This window comes from Marmota flaviventris, chromosome 2, assembly GCF_047511675.1.
Source record: "Marmota flaviventris isolate mMarFla1 chromosome 2, mMarFla1.hap1, whole genome shotgun sequence".
Lineage (NCBI taxonomy): Eukaryota > Metazoa > Chordata > Mammalia > Rodentia > Sciuridae > Marmota > Marmota flaviventris.
Genome location: NC_092499.1, coordinates 136,531,394 through 136,545,459, shown reverse-complemented (window position 1 = coordinate 136,545,459; position 14,066 = coordinate 136,531,394). Strand labels below are relative to the sequence as shown.

General features: G+C 42.1%; 1 protein-coding gene across 2 annotated transcripts in view; it reads right to left on the bottom strand.

Annotated features, from left to right (window-relative positions):
• Nucleotides 1–353: 353 nt before the first annotated feature.
• The window catches only part of Crtc3 (CREB regulated transcription coactivator 3), a 109,283-nt gene continuing 95,570 nt past the window's right edge, over nucleotides 354–14,066 (bottom strand). For both annotated transcript variants that reach the window (XM_027920047.2, XM_071608602.1), the window contains exons 11-15: nucleotides 13,178–13,476; nucleotides 8,699–8,899; nucleotides 8,529–8,609; nucleotides 4,622–4,724; nucleotides 354–3,785 (exon numbers count right to left, since the gene is read on the bottom strand). In XM_027920047.2, the coding sequence (XP_027775848.1) occupies nucleotides 3,577–3,785; nucleotides 4,622–4,724; nucleotides 8,529–8,609; nucleotides 8,699–8,899; nucleotides 13,178–13,476 (893 nt within the window). In that variant the 3' untranslated portion in view covers nucleotides 354–3,576. The remainder of the gene's footprint in view (nucleotides 3,786–4,621; nucleotides 4,725–8,528; nucleotides 8,610–8,698; nucleotides 8,900–13,177; nucleotides 13,477–14,066) is intronic.

The following is a 14,066-nucleotide window of genomic DNA, read 5'->3' as shown; positions in this document are numbered from 1 at the left end:
CAACCCCAGCTCCAGGGTGGGATTTCTGAGTAAGGCTTTAGGAATCACCTTTACGACCAGTGCTAGGCATGGCTGAGGCAGAAACTCTGACGGAAATGAGGCTATCTGACTGGGGAGGGCAGGCAGGATGGGCAGAAAGTGTGGGGAAGATGTGTCCAACCAGGTCCAGGACAGAGCAGCTGGAAAAGAGGGGAAAGACTTCCATCAGAAGAAGGACGGAGGCAGAAGTCTGAGCCACCTCCAGGGTGCCCTCTGTCCTTGGCACCCAGTTTCAAAGGAGTAAGAATGTGTCATGTGAGAAGCTTCATACCAATTCACAGCATCTGAGGCAGGAGAAAAACACCAAATGCAGATACAACCTTATTGTGCTGCTTTTAATTACGAAAGATGTAAAATGATGCATTATAAAACTTGGAAGCTATTTTATACAAATTCCAATCTTTAAATATCGTTTAACAATGGGCCCTGGGATCCAGGACACTGGCAGGAAGTCTGATTAGCTGCTGTGATGGTCCCATCCATGAAGAAATGGAGACACACTAGGAACCACCTGTGCATAAATCAGAGGAGCCACCAAGGGTTAGAACCGAAAATGTCTTCAAATATACGCATGGACTTGGATACACAACATTTCAGCTCAGGTAAAATACAGTAGACTTAGGAGAAAGGAAATAGGACAAAGGAGAATTGATTTTTGTTGTTGTTGTTTTGTGTGTGTGGTGCTGGGGATTGAACCCAGGGCCTTGTGCATGAAAGACAAGCACTCTACCAACTGAGCTATATCCCCAGCCCAGAACTGATGAAGATCTTGATCTGACCAAGAAAATTTTCTCCTAACACCGTATGTCCTAAAAACCACAACCATACAGAAATTAAAAACGGAAACAAATAGGTTTTTAGTACTATGATTTTTAACTGCTAGTAAATGAGAGTAGTATGATTGATGTCTTGTGACAACACTAAATATTCAAAAATAGTTTTTTTTTTTTTTCTGAAGTCTGTAGCTATTTCCAATGCTAAGGACCAAGGCTGGCTTGTTACAAAGGCAGCAGTGAGTGCAGGCTTACATGCTGAGGGGCAGGTAACGCTGTCCCCGGTGTCCCTAATACCATCTAGGTAAGGCGGGCTTTATAATGCCCAGAATCTTTTCACAAGAAAAGACCAGACTGATGGAGCTAAGGGCAGATTTAATTCAGTGCTAAACCACATTGTCCTCATTACTGACTTCCCCTGGGTGTCTACACTTCTACAGTAACCTAGAAAATGTCCCAGGGGCAGTGCAACTCATCCTGTGGGTCTTGGGGTCTCTGTTGCAAGGCAGGGCTGCTGTGTAACATGAACTGGGACTCTGATGCCATGACTCCCATGAGTAAGGTACTATGCAAAGAGCGGATTACGTTGGGACCCCCCTCTCCTCAAATAACATACTCTTATGACATCTGTACCATTCTCTGTCTGAAAGGCAAGATCTGATTTGGGGGCCTCTGACGTAGGAGCTGGCTTCTATTAGCACACTGGGGTTTTGGGTAGCTTTACAACTGGAAGGCACTTTTATTTTAACAAAAAGTTACTCCCCTCTGAGATCTACATAAAGGGATTTGAAAGTTTAATTGGGAATAAGGCTTGCCAGGGGAGGCCAAGAGCCCCTTCCTGAAGCAGAAATCAGGCAAGGAAGACTTGGTTGGTTTCCTAATTTAACAGCAGATTCAGGGAAAATGGTAAAAACAGGAATTCTTGGGTTCCAAAGGTAGGTGGAGTGAAGGCACCGTCAGGGTTGTTTGAAAAATCAGAGACAAGGCCAAGGATTGAGGTCTGGAGAGCCACCCAGCCAGGGTCCTCTACCAGACTCTTCTTGCCACAGGCACAGAGGTGTCAGATTCAGACCCTCCTTGTGTAGTCTTAATTCTTCGGGTGGGAGCAGTCCAAGCAAAGGTTCTAGCATCTTATCCCTCCTCCAGGGCTCTCTTCCTCCCCATGCTGTCTTCTCATTGCTTAGCTCTTCCCTTTCAGTGCTCTGTGGGCAACGTCATGTTTTCCGTTCAGGGGCTAAGTTAGAGGAGGCAGATGGAAATATGATCAAACCATTTTATGATAAGGTATTAATGAATAACCATGAACCAAAACTTCATTTACTATAAAATTACTTCTTCTACCTCAAAAGCATGTTTGAAGCCATTTACAGAAAAGCATGGATCTGAGAGGGAAGATCTTTTGAGGTGGAGGCCTAGTCAGGATCCCTTAGGTACCAGCACTTGGGGGCCTTGCCACCTATCTGCTATGGAGCATGATCCCAAGTCTAGTGGTAGATTTGGTCACCTAGTGTTAAAAGCATATTAAAGTGCATGCTTAACTTAAGCACAGGCACAAGCATTAGAACAGCTAAAGCTCTGAGAAGATTTGGTAGGGAGTGGGGATAGCTATAGATTAGACTGCCTTACAGCATGGCAGATCTGTTCATTCATTCATTCATTCATTCATGCTCACGAACACACGTGCGTGTATTCAATACACAGTCACGAGGCACTTATTCCATGCCAGGCACTTTTTGGGTACTATGGGTTAAATAAGGAATAAGGCACAGCCCCTGCCCTCTAGGAGCTTATGGTCTAGACCCACAGAGAAGCCACTCTGGGGAGGACAGGGAAATTCAGTTGCTGGGTGAGTGAAAGAACCTCCATCTGCTCCTTCCAGCTGGTGTGTAGGGAGAACTGTGCTTGTCTGGAGTTTGTCTGGAGGTCATCCTGTGTCTGAGATACCTACAGTCCCCTCTCTTTCTTGCCAAGTCTCCAGGAAGGAGCATGTTCTACTCAGGCTCATCCATTACCAGGGATCTTTTTTCAGTGACTGAATAAAATAGTCTTCCTTTTCCTCCTGTCCATAAGGAAAAGGTGTATTGAAGCAGCAGTAAAGAGATTACAAACTGGGATAAAAACTAGCAGTTGGTTTGCTGAACTCAAGCCTGGCCTTGGACTTGTGGTTAAACTTCTTCATATTATAAGTAAGGCATCTGAGAGAAACATGGCTCTTGCCTAAGCCCTGGAATGTCCTCCAGCTGGAGGATGCCTGGCCTGAACAGCCAGATCGAAGAGGGCATTGTGGTGCTTTGGTACCGTTGCACAATGCTGAGCCAATGCTATGGGCCCACAGCCTCTGCCTGCCTCTGGTGTCTTCAGTCCCATGTCCTGTCTTCAGTGTTGATTGAGATCAGTGGTTCTGAGCACTACATGACACTACTGAGGCCTCCCATTACATGATATTTTCTACTTTTATGTATTGACCAACTAAACGGCCAATAAAAAGATGGAGGGGGTCACAGGATGAGCTTTCCAGTTCACTGGAAGCTCTAAAGCAGCCTGCCTGCAGCAGCACAACTTGTGCCACAGGCCTTGGAGGCAGGACATAGCTGTGTCTAGAAAAAGCCATGGAGTCTGAAACTGAACCTCAGCTGAAAGCCTGGAACCATGGGGTTGATTCCTTCCATGTCGAGATAACTGAAGTCCAGGGTGTTCATTGGCTCTGTTCTATTTTGCTTTGTTTTGGCCATTTCAGGGATTCTCCTGTTCTGGTGCTTTCTGCTCACAGTCGGTCAGCTCGAAATGTCTCTTCCACAGAGGGGTCCAGCAGACCCATGCTGGAGTCACTCAACATGCTGAGTCCGTCCAGGCTCAGGGGTTCAATTTGGAGCTCCTCTTCCAATGGAAATGGAGTGTCCACATTCAGGCTGACCTCAGGCATGCCTGCTAATGCACTGCTCAGGTCTTTGAACAGGCTGGTGCTTGAATCTTCTGCAAGGAGCAGTGAGAGAGGAAAAGAGTGCTGTTTAGGAGGCGTGAAAGCCCCAGGCTACTAGGAGAAGAACTGACAATAATCCCCAAAATGTTATCCTACCAACTTCCCAGCCAGGACATTAAACACCCATGTACCCATCATTTATAGGACCACACCTCTTGCCCTAGAATCAACATTCTTTGTTTTGGTACTAGGAATTGAATCCAAGTTGCACTACTACTGAACTAATCCCTAGTCCTTTATATTTTATTGGAAACAAGGTCTAAATTGGCCTCAAACTTGCAATCCCCTGCCTTGGAATTACAGGTATATGTCACTATACTCAGCTTGGAATTGACATTCTTCTTCTTCTTCTTTTTTTTTTTTTTTTGGTACTAGGGATTGAACTCAGGGGCACTCCCCAGCCCCCTTTTTTGTATTTTATTTAGAGATAGGGTCTCGCTGAGTTGCTTAGGGCCTCACTAAGTTACTGAGGCTGGCTTTGAATTTGTGATCCTTCTGCCTCAGCCTCCCAAGTTGCTGGGATTACAGATGTGCACCAATGCATCCGGCTTGGAATTGACATTCTCAACAGTTCCACAACTGGCAATTTTTGCAGATTTTCTCCTTTACAAGGGTTGTCAATCAGCTGAGACTACATATTTCTGAAAAGTTTTGACCAGTAGGCCCTTTCCCTACTATCTCACAAGGTCTGGGGCTGAACACCTGCATCTCCAAAAAGTAAAGCTGAGCAGGGGATTTTTGTTTTTTGCTTTATCTAATGTTAAATGGCTTAAACTATCTGTAAAAACCCAGCAATCAGTGTAGAAGCTGAGGGGTGGCTCACACTCACCTGTCAGGATTGTGTTGGGGAAGTTCCCGCAGTTGGAATATAGGTTAGGTCTCAAATGAAATGACTCCGGTTGTTCTCGATGACTTTGTTGCACCAGGGGCACCTGGAAGCAACAAAGGTCACATTGTGAGGAAGAGTCTCTGCTTCTCAGAGAGAGGGAACAGTGTTATGTGCTCAGAACAGCACCAGACATGCAAACTGACTCATAGTCCTTCTTTCTAGGATCCCAGAGCGCTCTGCTGACATGCTAATTAATGTAGGCATACTATTTTTTTAAACAATAACTCTATTTATTTATTTACTTTTTTAACAATGACGCTATTTATTTATTTATTTAAACCCAGTGCCTCACGTGTGCTAGTCAAATGCTCTACCACTGAACCATAACCCAAGCCCAAAGGCAGACTATTCTTGTCAGGTAGGCAGACCCTGCAGTGGTGGATGGATTCCTGAGGCCCACACTGTGGGTGACTTATTCCTAATCACAACTGCCCAGCCCACTATATAATCCCAAGAGATACCAATAGTCATGGTTTCTGCAGCACCTCTGGGTCTCAGACACCCCTTCTATTCATCCTAACAAAGGCCTTTGCAAACTGCCATTGGTGGAAACCCTTCAAAGGCTTCATCTGTAATCAAGGAAGTAATGTTCTCCTTATCTCACTGGGTTCTGGAAAAATGAGAAAATGGAAGCCTTTCCCTTTTACATAGAGAAGGAGGGACCTCAGGCCATTGCCTCTCTATGATAAAACCTCTGTGAGGATTGGTTAAAATTAGGATCTACTTTAGGTACCTTTCCTAAAATTAATTTTTCCAAATCATTTCTTAAAATGTCTCAAAAGGAGTTTCCATCGTTTCAGGAAAATGTTGATTTTCCACTGAAATGGACTGTTTAGAAAATAGGGAGACAGAGTTGGGGTGTAGTGCAATGGTAGAGCACTTTCTTGGCCCTGGAGTAAATCCCTAGAACCATCAAAATAAACCAACAAACCCCCAAAACAGAAAGGCAGGGACTACTGGTTCTTTCCAGACTTCACCATGGCCTACCTGGGAAATAGCTATCTTTGTTTTATTAAGTTCTGGAAACTGCTTAACTCTTCCTTTACTCCTTAATCCCTCCTGGAGCCTAGCCTGATCTATACTTCCCGAACATTAAAAAATCTCCGAATACTAAAAATGATCACTTAGGCAGAACTAACATCATCAAAATGGCGATATTACCAAAAGTTCTCTATAGGTTTAATGCAATGCCAATCAAAATCCCAACGGCATTTCTTGTAGAAATAGAGAAAGCAATCATGAAATTCATATGGAAAAATAAAAGACCCAGAATAGCAAAAACAATGCTAAGCAGGAAGTGTGAATCAGGCGGTATAGCGATACCAGACTTCAAACTATACTACAGAGCAATAGTAACAAAAACAGCATGGTACTGGTACCAAAACAGGCGGGTGGACCAATGGTACAGAATAGAGGACACAGAAACCAATCCACAAAACTACAACTATCTTATATTTGATAAAGGGGCTAAAAGCATGCAATGGAGGAAGGATAGCATCTTCAACAAATGGTGCTGGGAAAACTGGAAATCCATATGCAACAAAATGAAACTGAATCCCTTTCTCTCGCCATGCACAAAAGTGAATTCAAAATGGATCAAGGAGCTTGATATCAAATCAGAGACGCGCCGTCTGATAGAAGAAAAAGTTGGCTACGATCTACAGTCGGTGGGGTCGGGCTCCAAATTCCTCAATAGGACACCCATAGCACAAAAGTTAATAACTAGAATCAACAAATGGGACTTACTCAAACTAAAAAGTTTTTTCTCAGCAAAAGAAACAATAAGAGAGGTAAATAGGGAGCCTACACCCTGGGAACAAATCTTTACTCCTCACACTTCAGATAGAGCCCTAATATCTAGAGTATACAAAGAACTCAAAAAATTAGACAATAAGAAAACAAACAACCCAATCAACAAATGGGCCAAGGACCTGAACAGACACTTCTCAGAGGAGGACATACAGTCAATCAACAAGTACATGAAAAAATGCTCAACATCTCTAGCTGTCAGAGAAATGCAAATCAAAACCACCCTAAGATACCATCTCACTCCAGTAAGATTGGCAGCCATTAGGAAGTCAAACAACAACAAGTGCTGGCGAGGATGTGGGGAAAAGGGTACACTTGTACATTGCTGGTGGGACTGCAGATTGGTGCAGCCAATTTGGAAAGCAGTATGGAGATTTCTTGGAAAGCTGGGAATGGAGCCACCATTTGACCCAGCTATTCCCCTTCTTGGTCTATTCCCTAAAGACCTAAAAAGAGCATGCTACAGGGACACTGCTACATCGATGTTCATAGCAGCACAGTTCACAATAGCAAGACTGTGGAACCAACCTAGATGCCCTTCAATAGACGAATGGATAAAAAAAATGTGGCATTTATACACAATGGAGTATTACTCTGCATTAAAAAATGACAAAATCATAGAATTTACAGGGAAATGGATGGCATTAGAGCAGATTATGCTAAGTGAAGCTAGCCAATCCCTAAAAAACAAATGCCAAATGTCTTCTTTGATATAAGGAGAGTAACTAAGAACAGTGTAGGGACGAAGAACAGGAGAAGAAGATTAACATTTAACAGGGATGAGAGGTGGGAGGGAAAGGGAGAGAGAAGGGAAATTGCATGGTAATGGAAGGAGACCCTCAGGGTTATACAGTGGAGGAGGTAGAGAGAGAGGAGGGGAGGGGAGGGGAGAGGTGGGGAGGGGGGAGGGTGGAGGATGGGAAAGGCAGTGGAGCACAACAGACACTAGTATGGCAATTTGTAAATCAATGGATGTGTAACTGATGTGATTCTGCAATCTGTGTATGGGGTGAAGGTGGGAGTTCATAACCCACTTGAATCAAAGTGTGGAATATGATATGTCAAGAAATTTGTAATGTTTTGAACAACCCACAATAAAAAAAAAAAAAAAAAAAAATGATCACTGAGAGGGGCTGGGATTGTGGCTCAGCGGTACAGCGCTCGCCTAGCATGGGCGGGACCTGGGTTCGATCCTCAGCACCACATAAAAATAAAGGCATTGTGTTGTATCCATCTACACCTAAAAAAAAAAATGTTCACTGAGAGGGAGAGACAAAAAAATGGCTGAGGCACCAGGGTTGTGGCTCAGTGGTAGAGTGCACGTGTGAGGCCCTGGGTTCAATCCTCAGTACCACATAAAAATAAATAAAATAAAGATATTGTATCCACTTACAACTACAAAAAAAACTTTAAAAAAAATTTTTTTAAAAAGTGGCTGAATAAAAACATCTTACAGAGGAACTATCCCCTACTCCATCCCTGGACTGGGCTTGCCTAATGTGGTCACTTATAGTGCTGGGTGTTCCAACCAGGCCTGTAGGCACATTGCTGTGCCACTTTCTAAGTCTGTTATTGGAGCCAGGTGCTGCCTCTCCTTGTGCCTCAATTTCCTCAACATGAGATCAATCAGTAGCTATGGTCTTTTCCAGTATTACTGATTCAATAACCCTGCTGTGACTACAGTGTAATCAAAAGTCTCTGGAACTTGAACTTGTTTTTTTTTTTTTTTTCTTTTCCTGTGGAGCTAGAGATAGAATCCAGGGCCCCGCAAATGCTAGAAAAGGACCCTACCACTGAGATACATCCCCATCCCCAAGTCTCTGGCACTTGTTCCTCTGCTGAGTCCTGACACTGAACAAGTAGTCAGCATCAGCATTCTACGGTGAGGGAATGTTCCAGGGTCTTGTAGCCACAGAACACATCTGAAACCAGGGAAAGCAAGTACCACATTTATTTGGTTGTGGGGTCTACACATCAGATAGCCTAAATCATGCCATTTATGTACCAAGGAAGGGAGATGCAGGGGGTGATCACCTACCTGTTGAGGAAAGGCTGAGCCTGGCCTCACAGACTGCTGGTCAAAGCCCACATCTGGGAAGAAGTTGGTCAAAGACGAGCCCTTTAGGGAATAAGGAGGTGACCATTTAGCTTGGAACTCAGAGCAAAATACTCATTCCCTCCTCACCAATATTTCTGGCGAGGACTTACCTGGGACGTGAGAAGCTGGAAGTCTGATTGTGGCAGGGATGAGGCTGCCTGGGGCTGCTGGGCAGGGGGCTCTTGAGTGTGGGGCTGCTGTAGGAGAGGCTGGGTGAGCTCCTGGGGTGTGGGGTAAGGGGGTGGTGGGGATACTTGAGCTTGAGCTTCTGTGGGCAAGAAGGAAAGTGGGCTTCGCTCTGAGGACACCATCTAGAAAACACACAGACCAACAATGGCTTGAATTAGCTTCTGAGTTCTAGCAGTAAGTCCTTTGGGATTAGGAAATGTCAAGATGAGAGAAAAGTCTGAGATTGTCCTCACATAGCATTCTATGCCCTGCTGTGAAAAGCCTGTTCCTGATCCCTCAAGTATAACATCAACTTTTTTTTTAAGGCGCTAGGGTATATGTGTGGGCCTCACACAAGCAAGCACTGTACCATGGAGTAAATTCCCAGTCTTCCAAGTGTAACTCAAATCTCGCTTTTCCACAAAGCATTACCCATTCAATGACATTTCTATTGTCTTAAAAGATAAACAAGAAAGAATACAGCAAATTTAACCAATTTTCTCTTTGCTTTCTCTATGAAAATTGTGTTTTGTATTTAATGCTACCTTCTAGTTGAAGATAGAAGGTTGAAAAAGGCACTTAGCTAAGCTGTCTTCCAAACCCCTACTAAGTCAAAACTAAACAATAAACATTAAACATCAACAAAACAATAGTAAACAACACTAAAATGATAAATAACATAGGACAGGGATATCAGGAGAGAAGAAAATGGCAAGAAAATCTGGAAAACAGCTGAGTGACAAAGTCAAATGCTGAGTTGGCAGTGGGGAAAAAGTGAGAGTGATTTAATTTAATCACCAAATTCTTGAACAGCTCTGGAGCTGGGGACAGCAGGAAGCAGGAGGTGAGGCTCTACCAGGTGGGTCTGGTCAAAATTTCTATAAGGGGCAGAACTCTCACCTCATGGCCCCCCACCATGGCCTTCCTTCCACTTGCTAGGAGATTGGAGGGCTGGCCTCTGGAGAGAGTGAGGGTAGGGGACCCTAGAAGGTGAGGCTTTCTACTAAAAACACAGGGCTTGAGAAACATCTCACCATCAGATATTGAGACCTATGCCTTTCTTTCCCAGATCGGTCCTCAGGATGCTAGAATCTAGACATGCCCACATGTCACCAGTCAAGAGAAAACCCAAAACTTTATGATAAGCCACAATCAAGCTTACCCATCTACACATAGCTGCCAGTCAGCTTTTCTGTGCTATGTCCTTAACCATGAGCAGAGCCCAAGAACTATAAGGCCATGAGAAAAGCAACTGGAATGACAGAGACCAAGGTAGATACAGAGGGAGAGAAACCTAGAGAGACCTATTCAGGAGAAGTGGTCATGAAGAAACAAAATCATCACTATCATATTTAAGTTATTAAAAAATCCTTATCTGTTAAAGACATATATATTGAAATATTTATGATGTATGCCTATATACAGTTTTGGGGGTAGTTCTGGGGATTGAACCCAGGGGCACTCTACCACTGAGCAACATCCCCAGTCCTTCTTTTTTTTTTTAATATTTTGGTTTTAGTTGGAGATGGACACACAATATCTTTATTTATTTGTATGTGGTGCTGAGGATCAAACCCAGTGCTTTCCACATGCTAGGCAAGTGCAATACCGCTGAGTTACACTCAGCCCCACATTCCCAGCCCTTTTTACTTTTTATGTTGAGACACTGTCTTACAAAATTGCCAAGGCTGGCCTCAAATTTGTTGTCCTCCTGCCTCAACCTCCTGAGTCTCTGGGATTGTAGACTTCTGTGCCTGGCTCTATATCTACTTTTTTTAAAAAAATAGAGATGTTGATAAAACAAGATAATAATGTTGATTGAGGCTGGATGACGAGTATAGGAGGATTCATTATATTAAGTTCTCTACTTATATGCAATTTGGAAAACAATCCCATCATAAAAAATAAAAATAAAAGAAACTGAAACAAAACTACCACTAAAAACCTCAAAGACATGAAAGATGATGTTGCATTCATAGAACAGGTTATGATGCTATATATAAAAAAGGAACATTCAGAGAACAAAAAAGAATTCTTGTGAATTTAAAAATGAAAGCAGAAACGAAAAACGAGTATTAAGAAATTCTTCCAGAAAGCAGACCAAAACAAAAATGTAAGAATGTAAGGGGGAAAAAAAGGAAAGAAAAGAAAAAGGGGGGAGGAGAGAGAAGAAAATATAAGGAGTAAAAGAGGAAAATGAAGCATGATAGTCATATAATAGGAGTTCTAGACAGAACAGAAAACTAAAGGGAAGAAATAATTGAAGAAATAACTAAAGAAAATTTTCCAGAAATAAATGTTCCAGACTAAAGTAACCAGACAAACACCTAGTCTCATGCATGCTACAATATTTTGAAGTTTTAGAGCACTGAGGACAAAAGACCTGGCAGGGGAGGAAAAAAAGGAAATTTGAAGTATTAAGACTCAGAGTGGAATTAGCAACTCTCAGTAGCAACTCTAAATAAAAACTAAACAGCAATGAATCAACAACTTCAAAATTCCAGGGGAAAACTATTTCAAATTTAGAATTCTATATCCAACCAAATTAATTAAATGTCAAGCAGAATAAAGATATTTTTTTCTTTGTACCAGGGATTGTATTTGGGGCACTTGACTACTGAGCCATATCCCCAGCCCTATTTTGTATTTTATTTACAGACAGGGTCTCACTGAGTTTCTGAGGCTGGCTTTCAACTTGTGATCCTCTTGCCTCAGCCTCCTGAGCTGCTGGGATTACAGGCGTGCGTCACTGCGCCCCAGCAAAATAAAGACATTTTAAGTTAGGCAAAGTCACATGCACTCTTTCTTATAAAGCTAATAGAGGATTTACTTTTAAATTTTTTGAGAGGAGAGTCACTTAACTGCAAGAATTTGGAGCTGAATTAGTAATGCATACACAGAAAACCAGACTAACAACAATAATAAGTCAGATATTTATTAACTCCCAAAGGAAAAGGAAATGTTCATTTTATTTCATAGTATACTATATGGTTTGGTTCTGACTACATTAGAAACACCAAACACTGAGTATTATTTTAACCATAGTTATAATAAATGAGAAGGGTAAGTAGTGTGTGTGTGTGTTGGGGAAGATGAGGTTGTAGGACAGTTGAAAGAGAACTAAGTCCTAATCTTTAAGAGTAAGATGTCATTAGATAATACCTAACACCAAAAATTTAGAACAAAATAAGGATGAAATAACATGGTCATACCAAAGAGATTAGCTAATATGGTTGAAAGTAGTAATTTTAAGCAGCCATCTCTAAGCAGTGAAAAATATGGTTAATGGGAAAGGAGAAAAGACAGCTGTTATTTCATAACAAGTTCTTCAAAACTATTTGCCTTTTAAATCATGGGCATGAATAATATCACTTTAAAAAATCTAAATATTAATCAAATGAAAACAGTAAGAAGATTACCTTCATGTCCTAGAAAATAATCTTGCAAAATAAGACTAAAGGCAATCCAATAACAAGCACAGAATCTTCAAAAAACAGTTACAAAACAGCCTCTTTCCTTCCTTAAAATGGGATTACTCATATAGTCGAGGTCCCATAGCCAGTAACTGGTAAAGAGTGACTAATATGATCTTCTAACTTCTTCCCGTGTATTCTATCAACTCCTCCTTGCTAAACCATTATTCATTTACAGTGAAGTGGTGAGTAGTTAATGATGTTATAATGTATCTAAGGTGTGACCAGTAAGTTAAAAATATATTCATTGATGGTTACCGTAAGGAGAACCACCCCAAGAGTTTAGAAAGAAAACAAAGTCAACAAGTCAAAATGTGACATTTCAACTCCTGTATTTCTATAACAGGCTGTGACTTCAAAATGTGCCTCTTTCTAAACAGTCTTCTTTTAGTCCTTTTACAGAGCTGTAGTCCTCATTACATCTAGTATTTCACGAACAATAAAAGTATTGTTTCTCAAAATCTGTAGTTGTAATTAGGGAAGAGGTCTAATCCCATATTGAAGCTTCAGGAAGGTTTTAAGTGTTTTCATTGGCTCTCCCCTGTGGCTTAATGTATTTATACAGTCAATAATTGATTTTCCATACCAAATTTGAAATCCTAACCTGGTTTCCCTTAGCTGCCTCAGACATATCTGGACTGTATTCTCTATACCTTACTCTTTCCCTAACACAAAATTCATGAGTTAATAACTGAAAATTGTTCAATATTTGCTTAGGAGTAATCAACACAGTAAATCTGCTATTATACAGTCATTAATGCCTTCTGAATTATTCACACTTGTGTTCTCTCTCCTTTCACATATAAGAATGAACTGTGCATTTGAGATCTCATGGATGCTTGGACCTAATCCAAAATTGCCTAGAGAAAGCAAACAGCTCCTAGATACTTCAGCCTGTTGTGCTATAGTTTGTCTGTGTCTTTTTTTTTTTTTTTTTTTTTTTTTTACCTGGGAGGCAGGATATGGGTTCAGTGGGCTGGTTGAAGAGAGCTGTCTGCTGAAACCTTGATGTGCTTCAGGGCCAGGAGAAAGTGTGAGAGGGCTGACGGGAGGCTGCCTGCGCCGAGAAGGGCCACTTAGATTTGTGGTGGGGAGAGATGGGTTGCTAAGGGAAAATAATCGGAGTGAAGGGTGAAGAGCAGATGCATTGGCAACTGATGTCTGTGGGTGGCTATTTAGGGAAGAGGAAAGCGCGATCTTATTGAGCGTGGCTTGGATGGAAGGGTTACTCCGAGAACTCTGGAGACCTGGAAGACAACAAATTCACAAGTTACTTGTAATTTCAGACCAAATCTTTTGTTTTCCAAAGATGAAAGTTTTCTTCCCACTCTTTAGATGTGATGATGATTTTGAATGTGATGACATTACCAGAAATGTTTCAGATGTACCAATGACAAGGAAAAAATGCACCCATAGTTAAGAGGGTGCTTATCTAGCATGAGCAAGAAGAGAATTTTTCCAAAGAGGAATGAGATCTTGCAAACAACTGCTGGGAGAGCAAGACTAGGTAAGGAGAGGGGGTCGGAGGTGAAGGTTCAGAGTGCTCAGCTCCAATCTAGGGCCTGGAGACTAGGGCTGTACAACAAATGCTGTTTAGAGTCCTTAAATGGCTCTGTCTTGGGCACACTCCCTGGATCTTCTGCTGCCTTTGGAGAACTTCCTTTCACTGAAAGCTGTGGCTCTCAAGAAGTCTTCCCATTGCTCTCAGGAGTCAGGAAGGGACACTCTCCCATATCTCCCTTTCTAGGGTCTCTCTCTCTTTTGTTTTTCAGGCTCCTGGGAAATTGTTCGTCATAGTCTATTCCAATTCAGGGAAAGGAAAGTTTTGCTGGTCCCG